At 38.5% G+C, this 24074-nt stretch overlaps 1 protein-coding gene across 1 annotated transcript in view; it reads left to right on the plus strand.

Annotated features, from left to right (window-relative positions):
• The first annotated feature begins 5596 nt into the window (after window positions 1-5596).
• The window catches only part of Dgo (ankyrin repeat domain containing protein 6 diego), a 116211-nt gene continuing 97733 nt past the window's right edge, over window positions 5597-24074 (plus strand). The window contains exons 1-3 of the mRNA XM_076376636.1: window positions 5597-5673; window positions 14277-14382; window positions 17296-17394. Of these exons, the coding sequence (XP_076232751.1) occupies window positions 5597-5673; window positions 14277-14382; window positions 17296-17394 (282 nt within the window). The remainder of the gene's footprint in view (window positions 5674-14276; window positions 14383-17295; window positions 17395-24074) is intronic.

Raw genomic sequence — 24074 nt, forward strand, 5'->3', positions numbered from 1 at the left:
AGTCTGTAAGTTTACTGATACTTTAATGTTTTAATTTGTTATTATTTATTTTGCGATTTTTTGGTTGGAAATTTTGGGGAGTGATTCTGTCCTCTAAAATGAGACAAAAATTCAGAGGGATTGAAATGTGTTTGAGATATTGTTTCAGAGTTATTAATTGTTAAGGAAACGCTGAGAATTCGTGGGAAATGTGTCTGTCTTGGGACTTATTCTACTAATTTTGCTGTGGCTTATTTGGGACTTATTCTACTGGCTTCGATGTGAGAAGCCAGTTAGAGTTTACTCTGCTGAATCTTCTGTCTCTAACATAAGGCTTATTCTACTAATTTTGCCGTGGCTTATTTGGGACTTATTCTACTGGCTTCGATATGAGAAGCCAGTTAGAATTTACTCTACTGAATCCTCTGTGTCTGACATAAGGCTTATTCTACTAACTTTGTCGTGGCTTATTTGGGACTTATTCTACTGGCTTCGATGTGAGAAGCCAGTTAGAGTTTACTCTGCTGAATCTTCTGTCTCTAACATAAGGCTTATTCTACTAATTTTGCCGTGGCTTATTTGGGACTTATTCTACTGGCTTCGATATGAGAAGCCAGTTAGAATTTACTCTACTGAATCCTCTGTGTCTGATATAAGGCTTATTCTACTAACTTTGCCGTGGCTTATTTGGGACTTATTCTACTGGCTTCGATGTGAGAAGCCAGTTAGAATTTACTCTACTGAATCCTCTGTGTCTGACATAAGGCTTATTCTACTAACTTTGTCGTGGCTGACTTGAGATTTATTCTACTGTGTTTCTATTTAGATTCTACTTTTCTAACTATATTTATAAGAACACGAAGTTGCATAAAATCCCACAGTAGACTCGTCAGAAATCTCCTAACGAAGAGATAACAGGTCGCTCAATTCCAGGATCAAAGGCACACCGTAGATTTACCACAGACGCTATCTCTCCTCGGATAGATGCGAACTCAATAAAGTAGGACAACAGTCGCCGCGAATAATTCAGGCCCCGAGGGAGGAGGAGCTTGCTCCATTGAAGCGTCTCGCTGGCTGTATTCAAATTCGACGTTCACGAGCGTGACCGTGTCACGTAATCGATAGGCGAACAGCTTGCTACTGGACAGGGCGCGTCGTCCTTTTAAGTCGCGACGTAATCTTACTCGGCCCCGTCAGTCATTCCTCGTGCGTTATCTCGCCCGCATCTCGTTGACTCTATTTCCCTCCTGTTACTGTACAACCCTTCGCAGAAGCGTGTTTCAACGACGAGCTACACCTGCCGATAAATTCAGTTCGCCTGCGTGCTGTTCTCCTAGTAAGTTAGAATCCATTTGGATATCCACCTGTTGATTCGAGGGACCTTGCACCCCATTGGTGGAAGCACTGAGTCTGGTGGTTCTGCTGAACTGGTGGATCGTGAAACAGCTCTTGGGGGTGTTAATGTTGTTTCTGTGTTGCTGGTGATTTGTGATAAATACGTGGGATTGTCTGACCACTGTCTGTATTTACTTGACACAAAAATTTGTTCTGCATTAGACATATTAGTCTCTCGATATCGTAGAAACAGCATAGGAATTATTTTTCATATCATTACAATTGAGGGAGACATTTAAGCGGTTACCTTCGGGCAGACCACCCTGTCCATAAAAACAGTGCGACTGTTTTCTTTTCACTGCAGTCCCTCCAACTGCAACCGTACGAAAATATTGCCTGCATCGTACACATCCTTGAGCCATGCTCCGTCACTCTCGATACACTGTTACAGGATTAACGCGAAGGCTGTCAGATGTATTACATACTGCCGTACCTTGGGTTTTCGTGTACGAGGATTTAATCCGAAACGTAAAGTCACCGTGACAGTATCGGAACGATGATCAAGAGCGGTCGTTGCAGCGCCATTTCAGAGAACTCCGCCGAAGAAGTTATATCTTGTTAGTTCGATTTTTTCCTCTCGGCTAATTCCAGTCTTGTCGCTTCCATTTAATTACAACATCTCTTTTCTTTTTCCCTCCTTCCTCTTTTTCGGCTAAGCGTGTATTACGCGGCAAAAATTTCTCTTGGCGACGTGCGTTTTCGTCCTAGCCAACTTTTTGCCGAAATTAATTAAGATTCTTTCTTACCCTCTCATTAACGTCTCAGGATTCTCTGACTGGCGGCTGCACCTTACACAGGACCGAATTCTGAATTCGTTCTTTTTATTCTTTTTCTATTCGCTCCCTTTTCCCCCGATTTTTTTCCATCGTTTGCAAACGTCTGCGAGATGTACGATAATGGGAATCGAAGCTGACTGTATTCACTAACTTAATTAATTTTCAATTAATCAGCTCTCTGAATTCATACTGTTTCATGAGTATTCATTATTTTTATTATTGAAATATATCACGTGGAGTCTTCCCTCTTAATTCTTAACTCCACTAGAGTTAAGTTCTTGACTCTATTTTTAATTCTTATTTTTATTCTTAACTCTACTTCACTAGAATTAAATTCTTGCCTCTAGTTAAGTCCTTAGCTCTATTAAATTTGTAATTCTAGCGGAGTTAAGAATTAAATACACTCTCTAATTCTGAACTTCAGATAGAAGTATCATTATAATAAAGAGAGGATCTGAATCGAACTGTCTCAGAATCGTAACTAAAAAAAATCGCATTTTTTGAGTCCTGTCATTTTTGAGATACATCTGCGACGCGAGACGTCAGTCGTTTTGCCTTGCAAGTCCAGATATGTCGCGACAGGTACCAGGAACAGCGTTGCATTCGAAATGCCAGGCAGTATCTCAGCTCGTGGATCGGTTTTGACTCAATGCCTCATTAGAGAGCGGTTCCCCAGTAAAACATCGTTAGAGGCGTATCCTATCCGTTCTTCGTACGCGAGTCGAACGCTTTACTTTCCCTTCGGTCGAAATTCCGTCACGGTGCTTTTTCGTTCCGCGGCCGTTTAAGGTAAATAAACGCGCACGGCTGACCGATCGCGTAAAAACGATCCAGCTCGTTCCCTTCGTTCCCTCTGAACGGCGCCAATTCGCCGAGCCGATGGGTACGAAATGGATTGGTCACGAATTTCTATCGGATAGAGGCTCCCGCAGGGTTCTTCTTCTTTTTTTCTCTCTTTTTAATTCTCGACCGTGAAGCAAGAACTTGACGAGCACTGAGGCGTGTGCACTGTTTTTGCAGCACACTTGGGAGAGAGAAGTTTCACGGTGAACAATGAAAAAAGAATGCGCGATGAAAACGCTATTCTTGGTTCTTTATCTTAGTAATGAATTGTGGACTTGAAGAGGAGAATGGAATTTTTTAAATGTATCATAGCGTCTTGATAGGAATATTTATATATTCTAAATGGGTAAAGACTCTAAAAAAAGGAGTTTTTAGTCTTCTGTATTTATTTAGAAGCTCCTTGTTTCTTTTTTATTAAATACATATTTTTTTCGAATCTGATTATCTATAGGTAATGGTGTAGGAGCTGTGATTTTTCTCTTGTCCTACCATTTGAGCTGAAATTTCAATTGATTTTTGTTTAATACTGTATTCTCCATTTTATATGTGACATCGTGGCTGTAAGAGGTGTTTCTGAATTTTAAAGATGGAAATTCTTTGATTTTTCTTGAAGTCCTGACCAAGATTTGTGTTTCTTCGAGTGTGGGAAAGGTACTCTTCCCTTCCTTCGTGTTCGACGTTAACTGTGTTTAACCGAACATCACCGTAAATAAATATCGTGATTATATCCTGTGCGTTTCGTGTTACGTTGTTCCTTTTCCTTACAATAGCGAACCGATAGCCTTTTGCTTGTGGGTCGGGCGAGAACCGGTTTGCAGACGCGTTAGCAGCCTTGACAGTAGAATAGTCGAAATTGCTTTAACTTTACCGTTTGACCCTTTCAATAGACCAATTTTCATTATGAATCTCCAATTTCTTAGTAGACCTCGTCCCAGTCTCTATCACAGGGACTTTGCGACTATTGATTAGTCGAAATTGTGAAATTATATGGTACCTACATATAGGGTGTTCGATAGAGGTATCAGGAATTTTAGAGAATAATTTTTCTTGCTAAATGAAGAGAAGAATTAAGAATGATACAAATGGAGTAGAAATTTAGAAATGTGTCTGACTTGGAACTCATTCTACTAACTTTGCTGTGTCTGACTGGAGGCTTCTTCTACTTACTGTGATATGTCTGACTGACGGCTTCTTCTACTTATTGTGATGTGTCTGACTGGAGGCTTCTTCTACTTATTGTGATGTGTCTGACTGGAGGCTTCTTCTACTTATTGTGATGTGTCTGATTGGTGGCTTCTTCTACTTACTTTTCTGTGTCTGCTTGACGGCTTATTCTACTGAATTTTTGTGTTTGACTAGATACTCATTCTACTGACTTTACTATGCCTGATCTGTGAGTGAACAAACCATTAAAAATGCAACCTTCAACATAATGTTTAGTGATACCTAGTATAACAAGGGAGACAAATAATTAAAGCAAGAACTGGCGCTAAAAAAGTAATTCATAGAAAAAAAAACAATTTAGACATCTCTCTCCTGAAAATTTTTTTCGAATAGTATCTATTTCACGAATAGACGACTCAAAATATGATCGAGTCCAGTTCTCAATGATCGTTGCAAATTCTATTGCCCTCGCTAATTACCTGTTCGCCGATTCCAGCGTCGATTAAGGACGGATGGTCGCTATTCGTCTCTGGTTGTCTTCGAGGGAAGGCGGGAACGAGGAGATCTTTTAATTAGAGATCCCACGAGATAAGAATGTCCCTCCGCCTTCGCGTTATCCGTCTCCCTGCGCAGGAACTCGTACGGGGGAGCATTCCTTCCGTGATCACGACCGCGAAGAGTGACTTGGCCATCGGCAAAACCCGCGGGGGAACAAAGCGTTCAATTAAATGTTCATTCTGGCCAGCTGAGCTCCAACTGAGCGATCAACTTGACGCCAGTCCCACAGGATGACCCCTGACGCGCGACAAGATCATTCCTCTCCTGTCGTACCTTTTGGAACCTTCATCCACCGCTGGATATGGTTTATGGAGCTTGCAAAGTAGACTTTTGGATTAGCACTCTTCGTGGTTTGTTTTAGAGGATGTTTCAGGACGAAGTGAAACAGAGAAGGACTTATTGTTAGCACTTATTGTAGGTTTTTATTGTAAGTACTTGGATATTTAGTGTATTATGTTAGTAAAATAATTTAAACTGGTTCACAATTGGATGATTCATAGGTCAGACATTTCTGACGATGCTTACATCAAGGTCTTGTTCGATTTCTGATCGAATTTGATTGATACTAGTGTTTTATAGTAGGTGGTCGGTCGAAGTTTCTATTTGACGATAATAGACTTCTTCTGTGGTAAAGTAGAATATTTTGTTTAGCTTATTTACTTGATATAATTGAGGGAAAAGATATCGTAGTATAATTAGTTGTTTGTGACGATAATTTATTGAGTGTACTTGAATGATATTCCATTTTAATTTCAAATTGAGGAATATAGCACCTGCAGGAGTGGTCATTTCTCATTGATAACACAGATTACGAAAAGCTTTTGTCTTAGAAACGCGTTTATCCCTTTGGTAGGCATTTTAAATCGGAAATAGAGTCAGAGATGCCCCGAACGAGGGCAGAAATCCTGTTGGATATGTACGGGCATGAAGAAGGAGGGATTTCTCGCGCCTACGTGATGTAAGTCCTCTATAATTAAGAATTTTCCCTGCTTCGATGTCCAACACGGAGAATCCAAGATAATTGCAAATTACGATCGATAATTAAAACTGCATGCTCGGTTAAGCTTGGAGTAATTTTCACTTTTTAATAATATTCAGTAATACAAAAATAAATAAACTGAAAATATCAATTTACATAACGTAATACCCCTTCTGCTTTAAAAAGAAGTATATTTTCTAAATCAGTAATTTTTCTAAATTTTAACCCTTTGTGGTTCAGTAGCTCCACTGAAACCACATTTTCGTAGCTTATCATATACTGAAAAAATATCATTTATTCAAGAATCTGAATTTGTATTCATATCCTAAGCCACAAAGGGTTAAATCAAACTTTCCTAATAATTATATTCTAATATACATAATATTTTTAATAAAACACCTGCACACGTAGGAAACATCTTACTTTTGTTCAACCATTGATGGGTTCTTCAAATTCCCGAGTAGAAGTGTAGATACACATACATTGGTGTCTGAATGTGCCTCCACTCTGAGGACCAAGGAAAGGTCAAGAGTCAAAAGAACCACAACTTAATACAAGAATAAACCTCTTCCTATCTTCCTCCAACAATCTCTTCCGCCTTCCCTTTTATCAGCAACATACAGCTCAGTTTCGAGTCTCGTTCTCAATATTGTAAAGCGTGAAAATCGAAGACAGGATCGTCACGAGCCACCATCCGCATTCCCAGCGACAATCTCTAATCACATTCTCGTCCACGTCACAGTTCTATCAGGGATCTGCTAATCCCGCCGCTATTTTCACGCACAATATGCAAACGAGCATCGAACAAATCTTCCATCTTGAAATTGGATCCTATAGGGACTTTCATCGATCGAACAGGTGCGACAAGATACGCACAGGTATGATAATTTTCTCTGCGTTCACGTGCGTTTCTCCCTCCTGTAATTATTACTGAAAGATAAGCGAGCCACGATGGTTTGGTTTATGAGCTTGTCTTTCGAGCAGCGACTGCCTCTGATTATGTGAGTACGTACACGTATGTTACATTGGCCTGACTGTTTGCCGCGATGATTCAATGCTTCCTTGACTGAGCTGCTCGTAAATCCTCGATTTTCCAGTATTTTCGTGTTAATGGAACGCTGATTGAACGTCTGCCTCACTGCCCGCGTACGAGCACTAATTAAGTTTTGTCGCCCTTTTTGACGTTTCTTGCCTTTCACTGATTGGACTCACGCCAGCTGAGAGTCCACAGCTGAGAGTACACAGTCTCTGTACCGAGAGTTCTATATGCGAGGAGGATCGTCCATGGTTCCCTATTTTAATATTCTATTCTATTCACTAAAGTAGAAAACATGGAACTTAAACTGTAAATGACTTTTCACCCTCCTAGTAAGGGTGACAAGTTGAGTCTTGTCAGAAAGGGTTTTCTTCGAAGAGTATCGATCAGTGGACACCAAGCTCAATTCAGTTTGCCTGTACTTTTGTCATGCTCATTCAAGCTATACCTCTCTAATAAAAAGATTCTAGAATCTTTCTATCTTGACCTAGGGACATTAAGTCCCAAAATAGTTAACGCGAATAACGTTGAGAGTCACTGTGGACTTCATTCAGGATCCACGAAGTCGAGTCGCTAGATTCCTCGAGACACTGATCTATTAATTTCCCAGGCATCGGGCGTCGTAAATTAAAATGAAATGTCTTGTAGACACCCGTGTACGGGTGCACACAGGTGCATCAATATAACGTGAAATTTTCATCGGTCGACGTTGATTAATGACGCATGGTTTCCCTCCAACAGCCGTGGCACGTTAACCGCGTCCGTCTGCTAACCAACAAAGACTTTCTACCCTGTGCAGTGGTAAACGAAAGGGAGACGTGCGAATAACTCGTGTCACTCGAATCGTCCTGAACATATCGCGTAATTAAATGTATCCTGCGTGGTTCGTACGCAGCGATTTTTGCTGGCATTAATTATCGATCAGCTAGACTTCATTAGGGCGCATTGGAGAACCTGACCTTGCGATGCTGGGGCATCGTGCAACGAGAGGATACGTGCACTGTCTGCTCGATTGCTTTTAATTATTATGGATTAGCCTGAGAACACAAAAGCATATTCTATAATTAAGCGTGGGTAATAAATGTTCGTGGAAAGTAAATTCTAATTAAGATATTGCTAATGCTGTAGCGTGGACTATGAGAGTAGGGTTTAGGTATGATTAGGTGATAACCTGTGTTAAGATAGTTTAGTTATTTTGGGGTAATTTCTGTCTTTCTTATTGCCTGTTTTTTAATTATGGTTTTTTGTGGTGGATCTACTGTTAGAGATGGATTTTGGTTCATATTTTTTTTATTGAGACGAATTATTTGTATATGTTAGATGTTTTAAAAAGTTGCTGTTTTTTAGAATTGTGTTGCTCAGGAATATTAGAGGAATTGAGAAATATTATCAGATTCTTTGATTGAACATCCAGGTGTTATTATTGATTATTTCTTCACGTATTATAGAGCATTGATTATTTCTACTGATCACTAATCACATATTAGAGGATTTTTAATTTAAATAATGATCTGGTTTATACGTTTCTGTGATAGATTTACCAAAGAGCTTAGTAAAATGAAAACGTGATATATTTCAGTCACAAAAAGCCAGAATATACACTATAATTTTGCTTTCCAAACATTCTTCAGAGTGAAGAGAAGAGTATAGGATGTCACTGAAAATCCTCGACATCCTCGACTGGACTCAGGACACGAAAAAAGTGAATTGATGACTGGTATTAACATCCTCGAGGACATTTATAGCTCAAGAGTACACGTCGGGTGGTTGTAATCTAAAATCGAGCCAGTAAATTTATTTCCTTCTAGAGTGTCGTCAATCATAATTGTCCCCTCAGATTTTTCAATACAAGCATGTCTGTTTTATCGCTTTACGAACTGGTTTATAGAGCTTCGCTTTTAAAAATCAAAATTTTGATTTAATATTCACGTCCGACATTTAACGATCCTAATTTTGTATATACTATAGGATCTAAGATATTATCCTTATTATCTCCATGCCACAACTTGCCAAGCTTGCAAAATCTGTTTCCATTTTTCTACTTCTCAGCTATAAAACTTAAACTGTATTACAATTTTAAATATTCTATTACAAACATCCTATCTTAAAAAATATTCATCGATGCAATTGAATTTCTTCTCTCATTACCTACAATTTATACTATAAGAAATATGTTAGTTCCATTTAAAAACAGTCATCTTCCCACTAAAATTGCATATTATACATGGAGGTAAAGGACTAGTTTCAATTCCATGTCCCACCCTTATACATCTTCCAATTCGATTGTATTTCACTTCTGCTACAGGTTCAAACACAGTTCTAATCGATTCCGTCAGATATAATAATGCACATTAGTCACAAAGTCTTAATGGGTCCAGAAATTTTTGCCAAATTAAAAGGAGCTCCATTCATCTTGAAATTGCTCTCGGAAAATCCTTCGATTTTTCGTTCGGTTTAATGAAGCATTGCATACAGATGGAGCAACTCAGGCGGTGAACGCGTTCAGCTCGCAAGGATATCCTCCCGATCCGCTGGCGATTTAATTATCGCGCATCCATCCTGCGTCATCGTGATCAATGAAGGAGGAACGTCTCTCACCGGAGCAATCACCGCGCTCAACAACGCGGCTTAATAACGTGAGACGAAAAAAATTGGAAACCTAATATACGACACGAATTCTTGAACGCAGTATGAATTTCGAATATACAGTATTTCCTTCGTATAGGATGACTACTCAATGACGAGTTTTGAGGGCTTGCGCTTTTTCAGGAAAATAAAGTTGAAAATTTGTATTTTAGAAAAAAGAACTTTTACAATTTTCTACACTTTTCGTTCAGTAATTGCCTGTAAAAAAATTCACGAACTTAGCTATTTTTTTTGACGCCTCAGGATGGTGTCCCTCCTTAAAAATTTGAGATATTTGAGTATTTGAATATTTGAGTATTTGAGTATCTGAGTATCTGAGTATCTGAGTATCTGAGTATTTGAGTATTTGAGTATTTGAGTATTTGAGTATTTGAGTATTTGAGTATTTGAGTATTTGAGTACTGGAGTACTGGAGTACTGGAGTACTGGAGTACTGGAGTACTGCAGTACTGGAGTACTGGAGTACTGGAGTACTGGAGTACTGGAGTACTGGAGTATTTGAGTATTTGAGTATTTGAGTATTTGAGTATTTGAGTATTTGAGTATTTGAGTATTTGAGTGCTCGAGTGCTTGAGTGCTTGAGTACTTGAGTACTTGAGTACTTGAGTACTTGAGTATTTGAGTACTTGAGTATTTAAGTATTTGAATATTTGAATATTTGAATATTTGAGTACTTGAGTACTTGAGTATTTGAATATTTGAATACTTGAATATTTGAAAATTTGAATACTTGAATACGCTTCTACGATTAAATATCTAAATAGATCAGACACTCTCTTAACAGTTCACTGCTTTAAATTTGCCACCAATCTTGGTTCGTTTACCGACTGTGATCTACCCTTCAGATATACGATAATGAATCACGAAAGCTCCCAAGCCGATCGAAGCGTGTAGTGTCACAAATGTCCTAAGCTAGCCATCCGATGCTCGAGGTATTCATCAAACATCGGATCGATGTTGAAGCAACTCTAGACTGGATCGAAGTCGAGGACAACCATGCCGTGTATACACAAACGTCCAGCTGATCTCGCGATGCGATCATCGTATCGCCTCCTCCCGATCGGAAAAGCGACGAGAATGTCGGGCAGCAGTCAGGATCCCAAGTTCAGGGCGCCAGAAGCAAGGCAGCTCGTCGAAAGCTGCCCCGTAAACCATCCTTTTTTCCAATTACGAAGTCTGAAGGCATTAATTACTGTGCATCTTACTCTCCATCGGCTGCAGAAAATTCTCCTCTCCCTTCTGTCCTTTTTCCCGAGGTGGGCATTCGTGGTCAGCTTCTCCATGGAAATTAACAGGACCTTGGTTAAGCGTGAGTGCTTGATGGAGATAAAACGAGGAGACCAGACGTGACTGTGTCAGGGGATGGCTTATCAATCTGGAGGAGTGTCTGTGTAATTTGTCGGGGATATTGATTTCGGTTTGATTGAAGCTCGTGTCAGTCTTCTATTCGACATGAGTGGCTCAGTGCAAGGACTGATTTCCTCTTTGGGTGAAGTGGAAAGGAGAAGTCTGTGTTGAAAGTCTTGTCAGTGGTAGTAAAATAGATGTCACCTCAGGCATTTTCTTTTCTGCTATTTTTTTCAGATATTGATGCTTTCTTGGCTTCACAATTTTGTATTCTGTAATTGAGTTCGTATCTTGTTTCAGTGAACAAATTCAAGACTGAAGGATAGAAAAGATTACAGTAATTCTTGAAAGTGTTTTTTTCTCTAAAAATGTTCCTAGCTCCTATTTTCATCTTTATGATTAGTCTCTGTAAGAACATTAAATATTCTTTTCTGAAGAAGGAAGGTTAATAATAATTTAAGAGTAATTAATAGACGTAATAACTGAATGCGTTTCTGTCGTTTTTAGTTTTCGTCTTATTTTGAGTCATAAAATTCCTCTGATCTCGTTTATGCCATGATTTATAGCCCACTTTGTACACCTACAGCTCGAACGAACGCACCCACTGCTAAAGAAACCCGCTTCCGAAGAAGCAGAAGCACAGTGCTATACACTACAGTTAAGCCTGCTTCTCAGATACGTACTATTTATCCCGTTAATGAACCGCGTAACGCAAGTGGTTTCTCAGCTCGACTAGAATACTAAATAATTAACCTTGGGATCATCTCCGCGTCGTTGACCACTTCCTGATCAAGTTACTATGCTCGATTTTTCCATTGAAACCGAACATTACGTAATCCCGTACCTCAGAGAAACGATCGTTCACAGATAACAAAATACGAGATAAAGGAACGATATGTATTAAATAATTCCCTCGTAGCCTTTAATCTTCGTTGTTTGTCTTATTTTATGTAAAAGAGTCTCGAGTTCGGAAATGGCTAGTCCATTCGATGCTTTCAATGTTCTTCGGCTAGGAAAAACCTGGGTTTGCCTACAGGTGGACTGAATTCTCCCAGGGTGTGCACTTAGAGCATCAGCTGTGCGTTAATTTCATATTCCTAACTTTTTGTAGCACCTTAACGAGATAACCGAGATGTGCATATCGTGTCTGGGCAACGGAGTGTGTCTTCCGAATGGGTCTCAGCTGGTTAATGGTTCGTCAGTTGATTCCAATCAAATTAAAAGAGATTCAATAAGGAAGTCACTTCTCATTACTTATGCCATTAACAGGAGTCTCTAAATGCTGAAGGATGCCCTTACTTATGGTTGTCCTCGAACAATTTTAGAGGCGATATTTTTCCAATTCTTTCACTTTTTGAGGTTTATTAAGTAACTTCGCACGGAAGTGATAGATCTGTTGAGCGTTCAGACTTTCTGGAATAGGATGGGTATAAATGCAATAATCCTACGATATCAGCTGAGCGTTAATTTCTTTAATATAAAAGATTATCATAAGGAAGTTATCAATAACTCATCTGTTATGAATCTAAACTGGTATAAAACAGTGTTATATCTTCAATAAAGTTAGAGTGTCTACCTTCTACCAATCAATTACTCCAAAATTAGTTGCTTGACAGTCGACAGACTAGATAGAGGAAAATTGGGTTGCGATCGTGGGTCATTTAATATTCTCGTGAGCATGGAAATGAGTCAGAACCATAGGGATCATTCACACGAATGAGTACGTACCTATTTTTTTTAACTCACGGAGCCATCGTGTCCATTGTCTCCGAAAACAATGGCGCCGTGTATCATTGTTCCCTTTAGAGAGGACACGCGTCTTTTTCTTCGTCGTCACGCCCTATCTTCCCCCCTGTAATGAAGATCTGTCTGTAAGAATTATAAATGTGATCTGGTGTGTAATATTAATTTGACTAGACGCTCATAGTGCCATATCGAGGTAACCCTTGGAGAATAATATTAGAATTATTATTAGCTCATCTAAAAACCTGAAATCTGAAAATTTGAATATTCGAGATCTTCCAAGTCTTTATACCTCGTCAAAACCGAACAAAAAGATATCATTGGTCAGTCACTATTGCCTTTGACCAATTATAGAGAAAGGCTGTAACCATAGAAAACTGTGAAATAAAGAAATGTCTTCTTCTAGTGCAAACTAGCAGTGAAATATTTGTAGGAGGCACTATTTTCCTCCATAGTTGAGTAGTATTCCAATTCTGCGCAGTTTTCTTACCTGTGTCCCTGTGTTATTATTGTTTACGTTACTTCTATCGTAGTAGACCCTCGTCTAGGTCGTGGAAAAGCAAAATAAAAAATTTCAGTCGTTTAGGACACCAAGGTGACTTAATCACTTTACCTTTATATTGCTTTGTTCAGTTCCACCGTGATTTAGTTCAACATCGGTCGTTTAACCGTGCAGACTACTGGTGCGTGAACCATTGCTCTCAATAATCTAATCGATTCGATACTCGTGACTAGTCTTGACTGTGTTTGATATAGCAGACAACTTTCTTTCCTTCCGATAACCGTGAGGAAAGTGTAAGTACACTTCACGTTCACTCAACCGTCGGCGCTTAAGATTGACATAAATTGATATCTTATTCTCCACTTATTATGCATCTGTCTCTTGCCTGTGTCGCGTACGTGTTCAACCGGTTGACTTCCGGTGGAAGTTGGACTCCTTTGGCTTATCACTTGGCTACCTGTTGCATGTATAAATAGAAATACAAACTGTGTCTGCAAACAAATTGTAGAAACAGTTCGATTTTTATATTTTAGAGAAATTAGAAAGGCAAAGGAATATAGAGAAGATTGTTTATGAAAGTTTCATGTAGGTACTATAACCGCAGTGATAATAGTTTTAGTGTATAGCGTGGAAAATTTAAAACACAAGAGACTTGATAGGGCACTCATTTCCTGTAAGAATGATATAACATATAATTCTAAATTTATGGTCCATTACTAAGAGGAGTAGTGGTCCACTAATAAAATAAGAGGAGTCTTTGTTCCAGCAGATGAAGAATATACTAACATTACTATATATTTACCTGATTTATTCAAGTCTAAAAAAGCAAAAAATAAGATAGACTAACAAATAACGAAATTCCCCTTCACCAGAAAAAGAAACTTGCATAAATCCATAATTTAAAATAAATCCAAGCGCTTGGCTTAATTTCTGAAAATGAAATTCATTGATATGAGAATTACTCATATCGTACCTAAAAAAGAAGCCTTGAAAAATAACCAACAAAAAGAACCCTTAATCGCTGTCGATAAATATTCAACCGAGAAACCATCGATTCCTCGTCGAAGGAAAATTCGCACTTAAAACGGGGCCCAGAAGGGCATTCCTTTCAAACGACAGAAAAAAACAGGGGTCTTCGATGTGATGCCAATAAATTTGCTTGGAAAGGTTTCATTAAACTCGTCATATTTTGTAAGAAATTGCCGAGACACGACCGTATCTGACGTAATAATCTATTTGTGGATGCAAGAAAAGCACGAGATTTCAGCGAATTCCGCTAACGATCGTACTCTTCCTGTTCTTTTGCAGATGCGTGGCTGGAATGGCAGAAAAGTTGCGCGAGGCGGCCGCACGTGGCGACGTCGCGCGGGTTGCGCGTCTCCTCGACGAGGATATTAAACCGCTGCCGGATGAGGTGAGTCCCCTTTCCGTTCTATTGTTTCCGCCCTGGCGACACGAGCCTTCCAGCTGGGCCCATTTTGCCTTGTAAATGGCCTCCTGGCAGGATTCTGCACTGTCGGACCTGGGCTAATTTTATTTGAAATGAAGGTAAAAAATGAGCGCTCCAACAATTATTTTACGCATTAATCTTTTGCACTGTTCAATTTTTTTTTTCAATTTTCTATCCAGAAATTTCTTAGTATTTCAACCCTTTGCACTCCAGATTTTATTTTCAATTTTTCCCCAAGAAGTCCTGATTATTTTAACCCTCTGTATTCTCATTTTTTCTTTCTGGAACTCTCTAGTATTTCGATTCACAATCAAACTTAACATAAAAGTGCAAAGAATTAAGCTATTTAAAAATATAATATGAGCAAGGTCATCTGATTTGAAATATAGAACTGGATACGGTTATTTGAGTCACATGTAACATAAAAAAGAAGTGAAAAAAGATAAACAAATTTCTTGTATGTTTTGATAAGCTTCTATCAAGGCGATACACATGCAAGGAAGTCATTATCGCTCGCCACGGTTTTAATTAGCGTCAATGAAGTCACAGATTGATCGAATGAGGGTGTTATTATAGGGGATCGGTCACAGGAATGTGGTATATTAATTACGTCACGTATTTGCATCTTCGTCGGGACAGTCGCGGTGGTTGGGAATGCAGATAAGCGTGTTAGGTGGACATTTGTCAAAATGTTGGCTATGCTAGCTGCGAGGTAACGCGGCCCGATTACTCTTGCATTCATTACAATTACTTCTCCCTTAATTGCAATGATGAAATTAATCGCCCTGTAACTTTTTCTTCACCGCTGGGGAAGTTGAAGAACCGATTTGTTTTATTACGTCTGCGCGTTAGTCAGTGATGGAGAACGCTTTTACGGTGCAGTGGTAGTTTCATAGTAAACGTGTGAAAGACAGTGTAGGAAAACGATGGGAAAACTGTGACTCTTCTATAGACACCTTCTGTGGCTCCTAGGAATATTTTCAGAGAAAGAATTACTATCGTTTTCATGGTGAAAAAATAGAGGCTTTGCTCTTTAAAACGAGCTTAGGTTCACTGCTGTGTGACTTTTTTCAGAAAGTCACAGCAGCTCGAAAATCGGCAATTTTTTTTATCTTTTAATCATTGAAGCAGCAGACTTTTGATTGAAGATGAAATTATTGTACTATATTGAAGTTATTATATTAAGTTTTGCTTAACGATTTCCGGAGAAATAGTTAAACTAGTCAATTTGATTGAACTCTGATGTTAGTTCACATGAAATTCGTGTTATTCATAAGTTTTCTACGCTCGATTTATCTTCGTAACTATTTACTATACTGATGCATTACACTTCCTGTAATCATACAACAGAGACGAGATATATTTCTTCATTAACACACGGGGTTAGTTCGCTCTATTACTCGAGGCAACGAGGCAAAACCTCGCGGGAAATCTAAGCATGTATAGCGAACGTGTCGAAATGATGCATACTGCGATATATTAAATTCATAAAACATATGTATATCTTCAACAGAAGATGAAAAATGTTCAGGTTGTACACGTTTAAATCTTCTTCTTCAACTGCGACTAATGAAACTGTCATTCCCTGATTCAATATTTCTTTAGTCCTTTGAGAATCTCACGAGACTTATAAGTATTTTAAAATTGATTAAATCATTTCAGATATTAAATTATCCTTTATAAATTAAACTTTATATATTTTTAGTCGAGTATTCTAACAAATTTTTAATGAACTGACGAAAGCTTCTGAGTGACTATGAAATTAAATTTATTTCAGACTCTTTTTATTTCCATTTTATATTCTACTTTATTTCTATTTTTATTTCTATTTTACATTCTATTTTGTATTCTATTTTAGACTGTTTTAGTTACAAATTTAATGTGGGCTTATAAATGAGCAAAAGTAGAGGCTTCTTACTTCTAAAACTCAGAGTGTAGAAAATTTTTAATTTTGAAAAAAACTGAATTCTGTTCCCCACTTATTAAACTTCAGTTAAAAGCACAGAGCCGTATTTCGCGATCATTGATCCATTTTCTAGTTTTTTCTCGTCGATCCTATTAGTATACTGCATATAGATGGAAGTCGGTGGCATCAGTCCCGAAAACAAGAGCAGGGGCAGATTAGGATCCAAGGATATAAGGCTATGGTTGCGCTTGAACACGAACAGGTATTAAAGTGTTGTTGCTCGAACCTCTGTTCAGCTAATTAAGGCTGCGTCGGCTGCTCGATCGCGGCAGTTAATTCGAGACGAGAAATGCGTGTGCTACAAACCGAAATGCGGGTAGCTATTAATTACGTCGCTAATTGAACGGCTGATGAGCCGCGAGTCTTCACCTCCGATCGGTGAATAGTTCGGGAAATTTAATTTCTTGGTGAAATTCGCACTTTCCCTCTTTTTCGCTCACTTTCACGGCATGCGTGCAGACAGCTGACACGGGAAAAGGTTCACTGTATTCAAGCGTTTATTTATCATTTGTTTTACTGTCACAGAGTATATTCACTTTCGAAGTTTCACTCACCGCTGATTCTAATTTCCCTCTATCAATATTTTTCATTTAATAAGTTCGTCTGTTTTGCTCTATCCTATTTCCTGATTAAAATGATTTATACTTAGTGGATAATGATGCTTTATCAGAGCAATATGAATCGTAGTATTAAACATGTGGGCATAGACACGTTTATTTATAAATCTAGTAAATGCACACAGGATGTTTAAAGAAAATGTTGGGACTTTTATGAAAGTCTGTTTTTAGAGAAACAGGATATCACGTTTTTTCTTCGAAGTAATATCTTGATATCTGTTTTATCGTACGTATAATAAGTGAATTATTTATTTTTTTGCGACTAAAACTGACGAGAATTGAATTCTGTTCCAGAATGGTAGAGGCCCTCTGTCATTGGCAGCTGCAGCTGGCCACGTCGAGGTCTGCGAAACTCTGCTTCTTCGAGAGGTCGACGTCAATGCAGCAGACAACGTAAGTAATGTTCACAAACTTTTTTCTAGCATTCCTTTTGGCATTTCTTCAGCAAGACGATTGCTCCGCAAATTACGCTTCCCGGAAATTTCATTCCTACGATGCTTCCTTAGCACTATTGCAGAAAATATAAGAACGAACGCAGCGAGGTACTAAAAATTTACAATCTCACATTGGATACAGTACTTCAGAAAGTTCAAATTTATTACTTGACTATTATTAGTCATTTGTATACTTTTGCAGGTCTGATTATTCATTTTTATATACTAAGATATTTTTAATAGAATTTTCTTTTAATGCTTCCTTAGTAGTATTGAAGGAAACGCAAGAACGAACGCAATCAGGTACTCAAAATTTGCAATCTCGAGTTGGATGCAATATTTTGACTATTTAGAGTCAATTATATACTTTTGCAGATCTGATTTTTTTTTGGTAGGACCTTTTCAATAGAATTCTTCTTTTTAATACAAACTATAATACTGAGTAGTATAGGTACAATAGGTCGTATGGCTATTTAAGATATTTTTATCAATGGCGCATGTATCAATTTTACCACTTGCAATACCTTCATCCTGCTACCCGCGTAGCTCAGATGCAGGTATCGAACAAAACATATAGAACTCTTCCTTCCTCAACTCCGTAGACCCATAATTACACAGTAATTATCTCTGTACCATTCATTAGCCATTGATATATTGCGCGACTGACACAGAGAACAACCCACCCGAGCTTGTGAATAATTAACTAATCCCGAGTCGTTTATCGAATCAGAACTTAATCTTCCCTGTTTCTGAAACCGTTATATCAGGGGGTCTGCACTTTTTGTGTCCTCACCTCGATAAGAGTTTCTTTGAAAAGATTAGACGAGGTAAATAACATTAGAAGTTCAAAGTAATGAAGAAAAAATTGAATAATAACAGAGATATTAGACTCCACAATAGTAATTAACTAACTAGGAAATTTTTCAAAATAAATTAGCACCACTAATATACCAATGAAAATTAGTCAGAATATTAGTCACTCGTGAAAACTACTGTGATGCATTTCTTTCTTTCATTTGCCTCATTTGTAGCCTCAGCTGTTAGCTTCCTCCGATCTTCCTAATCTCAATATCAAGTCAAATGTCTTGAGAATTGAACCCTCCTTGTCTCGGTCACTCTCATCGACATCATTTACTATAACAATCCATTTAGACTCAAGATTACATGACATATGGACCAAGAAAATACGAACCCAGGGAGCCCTATCAAAGACACGATCGAATTCCAGTAGCAAGAGGCTAGGGTCCTCTTAGGTCATATGGATAGGGAAGGCTGCTTATCTGATATTCTAACGAGCGAAAACAATGATTCATTTGAAACATCGAAAAAGCGATGAGGATTATCTTGGCTATCGCTTAGGGAGATCCGGCTAGGGTCTGGTGCAGGCACAATGCATCCATTGGTCGATGACTGACGGCCAATCTTCCTCCCCATGGTTGCAGAACACGTTTGGCTAGATCCTGCCAGCAAGGGGTACCAAGGTGCCTGTATTTAGAGTTGGTATACACGCTGCTGGTGGCCGCGGAATATTCGTACTAAATTCCCGTGAATATCTTCTTGCCTCAGAGTATACTCTGACGGCGCCTTCTTCTTTTTTCTCTGTATCAGTGTGCGCCAGCTTTACGAGCCATTTTCTGGGAAAAAGTTCGTAGTTAGCTGCGGGGTATCGGCGATTAATAAGGAGGGAATATTGTATATTTCCTTGGACGCGAAAATTTATTTCTTGCTGCGTGTTTGTACACTGACGTCCTGGGGAACGAATGGCGATTAGGCGAGTGGGAAAGAACGACTTCGTGGGCAGAGGCTGATTGAGATTGGAAATTTATCCTGCGGGGGAAGGAGTGTTAATTTGAGACAATAATTATTGGGGAAGGATTATTCAATTGGGGACGATTTTTAGTTGTGTTTTTGGGCTCCTTGGTTTTATTTAGGTAAAGTACTAGTCGAGAATTTTTTTGAGGAGGATATTGTTGTCAATTAAATTTCTTGGTCGATAAGAGGTCTAAAGCTTCTCTGTCTGATTATTATAAAAGGTGAATTAGAATTTTTCAAGAGCTTGCAGGCAAAAAATGAATAATGTTATTGAATAATTTCCTTTGTGTCTGTAAATGGTATAGACCAGTAGTCAACATAGCGGAGAATAGGGTTAATTAGCTTCATTAGATGCTTGAAGAACGGATCTTTCACCTCGAGTCAGCAACAGTCCTTCCTCGGAGCCTTTTCTTATGGGGAGAGCAGTATCAATGGTACTTGCGTATCCGCTTAACTTTTGTCTGCATAAGGTAATCTGGTGGTGTGCTACATAGAACCCTGCCTTGGTATCTACAAACGAAAGTTCAATATTTATTGGTGACCGATGCAGAAATGTGCAGCGGCCTCTATCTATGCCCTTTTCGAATCGCCGCCATGTGTGCTGCGAGAATTATGGAAAGAGGAAGCTGAAGCAAGTTCTTTGTTTTGTGGGAAAGTGAGTCATGGAGTTTTTCTACATAAAATGGAGAAGAAAATGTAGAACTGTAGAAATGTAGAACGCGAAAGACAATTTTTTTCAAATTTTTCTTGTGGATTTACATCAGGAATTATGGGAGATTTATTGTTGAAGATTCTAAAAAAGAAATGATTAGATTACTTTGAGATATTATTATGGGAGATGACTACTAGGGAAGACTATCAGAGAGAGGATTATCAGAGGGAAGATTATCAGGGGGAGGTGCGACTATCAGGGGGAGGAGCAACTATCAGGGGGAGGAGCAACTATCAGGGGGAGGAGCAACTATCAAGGGGAGGTGCAACTATCAGGGGGAGGTGCAACTATCAGGGGGAGGTGCAACTATCAGGGGGAGGTGCAACTATCAGGGGGAGGTGCAACTATCAGGGGGAGATGCAACCATAAGGAGGAGGAGCAACCATAAGGGGGAGGTGCAACCATAAAAAGGAGGGGCAACCATAAGGTGGAGGTGCAACCATATGGTGGAGGTGCAACCACAAAGAGGAGGGGCAAGCATGAAGAGGAGGGGCAACCATAAGGGGGAGGGGTAACCATAAGGGGGAGGTGCAACCATAAGGGGGAGGTGCAACCATAAGGGGGAGGGGCAACCATAAGGGGGAGGGGCAACCATCAGGGGGAGGGGCAACTATCAGAGGAAGGACCATCAGATTAGAGTCTATCAAAGACTATTATTAAAAAATAATATCACAAAACATTATCAGAAAATATTATTACTACTTATTTTATCAGTGACTGTCAGACATTATTGCAATACATTACCACAAGACCTTAACATCAAACATTGCTCTCAGCGGTAACCAATGAAGAATTCCTGCTAAAAAGAATTGCATGCTTCATCAGTAAACTGCAAATAAATTTTTCTGAATTTAATGTTTACAACGTCCACACATTTTATGAATCTAAATAAGTGGGATGTTCGCTTAAATTTTTACAAGCATTAAAATTTTACAAGCTTCAGATATCATTCATTTCGCTATGAACGGTATATCTGGGATGTTTAGAGATAATTTGGACAGGAATTTGCAGGTAGGGAATTTTGCAAGAAACCCACGTGCAATTCAAGCGAGTTCGGTGCACCCGAGGAAAGTATAAAAGGAAATGCTCGAATGGCATTTACAACCGCGAAATTTACGACGATTTACCGCGGCTCTCGTTTTACTTTTAGTCGTGCCGCATGGCTGCTGGTAACTTCGTTCGATATGCAAGAGGAATCCGTGGTGCTTTCTAAATCGATGGATTCTTCTCGCTCGAGGTGATTTACAGCAGAATTTGCGGAGGTATAATTTGAGGAATTAGACTCCTGATGTGAGACGGGTCTCGAAAAATTGCAGGATTTTGTAATCGTAGTAAATGGAGCGTAATTTGTGGTATAAACTAACAAGAGCAATTTCTTGCGCATAAAATACGAAAAGCATGAGAATTCAAATTTTATTTGTTCGTGAAGGTCATGTTCTCGAGACTGTAGACATTGAAGATACATAAAGTGCTTTCCCAATTGATGGTAAATTATCTTTAGCTATAGCGTATGACACAATAGTATCAATCTATGGGAAATATAACTTTTCATGTAAAAGTAAGCCAAAAATATACAAGAAATTTTTTGCAGGAAATTTTCTTTCAAAAATATTCATCTTAAGCAAATATTTATGTATCTTCTTGTTTCTCTGCTACTCTGGATGCTGCCAAGAATCTTTTCATAGAAACGTATCTAAATCACCGTGATCAGATAAAAAGGAATAAAATTCCATTAGGAGTTTAAATCTACTACACCAATTACGATACGATCGCAATAGCTAAAGCGCATCGTTACAGAGAAAACGTCTCACGATTTATAACAGCCATTAACCGCATGATATAATAGGAGAAAGGACCACTAGGGGCCCCAAAAAGGTGTAGGCTGATGTCATCTAGGATCGAGTCCCGCGTTCACATCACCCAATAAATTGTATATGTTTCCTGCATTAGGTCAGCTCTCATAATTCTTCTGAACCATCCTAATATTCCTACTGGAGGTGAAAATCGAGTCCAGAATATTACAGTCCTATCAAAGATAATATAATACTTGATAGTCATCCATAGTCATCAGAATTGTTACAATTTCCTATTTGTATATATTCTAGACAGACATTCTATCCTATTATTTCGAATCTTCAACTCCCCCATTAAATATCTCTTTCCTCTTCGTTTTCTTCCTAGACAAGATTTATGCTCGCTCTTTCATGGGTCGTGCATTTTTCAGATATTCTGCCTAGAGGAATTTGGCACACGTTCCTCCGACATGCATTATATTCCAGTCGACGTCAGAGGGTCTATAATTACGAGAGACCTGAAAATAGCTTTTTAGAGGAGCATAGGCGTCCCTTCTGCGATTGCTCCTTTTTCGAACCGGATTTCACCCGTCGAGATGCTTCTGTCAGGCCCTTTTCGAACTTCCTTAGACTCTGAGGCAATCGTCGCGTGTCCTTGGAAAGTTTTTAACACTGTAGCTGACTCGAAGCATTCAGAGTTGGGTGAGTGAAATTGTGTCGGAATTCTTGGGGGCCAAAGAGGAGCCTGATCTTTAACGAATTAATAGAGTTGAGGAATTTCTTATGAGAATGAAACATTGATACAGAGTCGACAATTTATTGCATATAGATACATATTTAATGACAGATATGCAACTTATATATATATATAGTATTTAAAAGATTGTGTCGATAATTATGGAAGTGGTCTCTGAAAGCTCTAAAAAAATTGAATTTGCCACTCATTTGGTGTTGCTTGAATTTACATTGTCAAATAAGTGATAAATTCAACTTTAGATTCTTCACTTAGACCATTTGTATAATTAACAAGCCTACTTAAGCAGGAAAAAAAATTCCATAAATGAAGTGGCATATTTTGGACCTAAAGATTATGGGCGCCAGGTTTTCGGGATTTAATATGTATAGTAAAGGTTTAGTCATTAATATTTCATTGAAGATATATTGCTGTACAATCAGACATTGTGTTCAACGCCATAGTGAAAGGGGTAAGCAAGTATTAGAGATCTTGGAACAGGTAAAATTCCTTGCAGATTGATGCGCCTACCCTAGGGTCCCTAAGGTCTGAAAAAGGGACTAAAAAGAATGTGACACGAGACTTAACATGTTTTTTCGAGTCGAGTGGGATTTAATTTAGTAAACGACGTGACTGCTGTCCCATATTTTCAGCCATGATTTCTCGCTGGCTAGCAATATTTCGCTGGCTTCTGTTTAATCTCACCGAAGCAAAAACTGTCAGCTAACTAGATTCCTTTTTATTATGCCAGCTGACTACAGTGCTTCATAGCTTCTAGTATTTGAAAAATATCTCGTTAATCATAGAAGATTACCTCTGTGCTAAGAATTACTAAAAAAATAATTAAACAATTATTCTATTCACCTTACCTACTTACTGATGATTTATTCTACCCACTTTCTGTCGTACAGACAAAGAGGTTGTAGCACCTTCATAGAAAATCATATTTTCTCGCATTAACTTCATGGTATCGTCATCCATCTAACACTTCATAAAATTGTCGTGCAGCAGGTTGTGCAATCTAGCTAAGGTTTAAATCCATGGAGATGAAACTTGCTCTTTCGTTGGTAATAAAACGGGCAGAACCCATCTTCTGATACTTTCTCCGTAATTACACAACAGAGATAAGACGAATAATCAAGGAAGCGCGTGGTGGTAGGCTAGTAGCTATATACTACTTGACTAGAGGGGCAAACTAAAGCCACGCTCCCACATATACAATACATAAGTATAAGTATTTTTGCAGACACTACAAATAAGAAAGAATTTTTGGTAGAAAAGTTTGATATTAAGGACAAAGGAATGATTTTAACATTTTGCGAAGTTACTGTTTTTTGGGCGAAAAGTGGCCAACTTCGATTGACGATAACTCGGTGAAAAATTATTGCAGGATCATGGTCTTTTTTTTAAATTGAAGCTTGACATCTTTACTTCAAGATACTTTATCTAGATTTTAACTTTAAAGCATTTCTGTCATTGTAACTTCTTAAATCTGAAGGTATGTTTGTCCTGCTGAAAATTATAAAGTGTGATAGGGTACAGGGACTTCCTAAAATTTTTTTCGGTAATTTCGTTCACAGTAGCCTAAA

This window comes from Calliopsis andreniformis, chromosome 1 (genome assembly GCF_051401765.1).
Source record: "Calliopsis andreniformis isolate RMS-2024a chromosome 1, iyCalAndr_principal, whole genome shotgun sequence".
Classification (NCBI taxonomy): Eukaryota; Metazoa; Arthropoda; class Insecta; order Hymenoptera; family Andrenidae; genus Calliopsis; species Calliopsis andreniformis.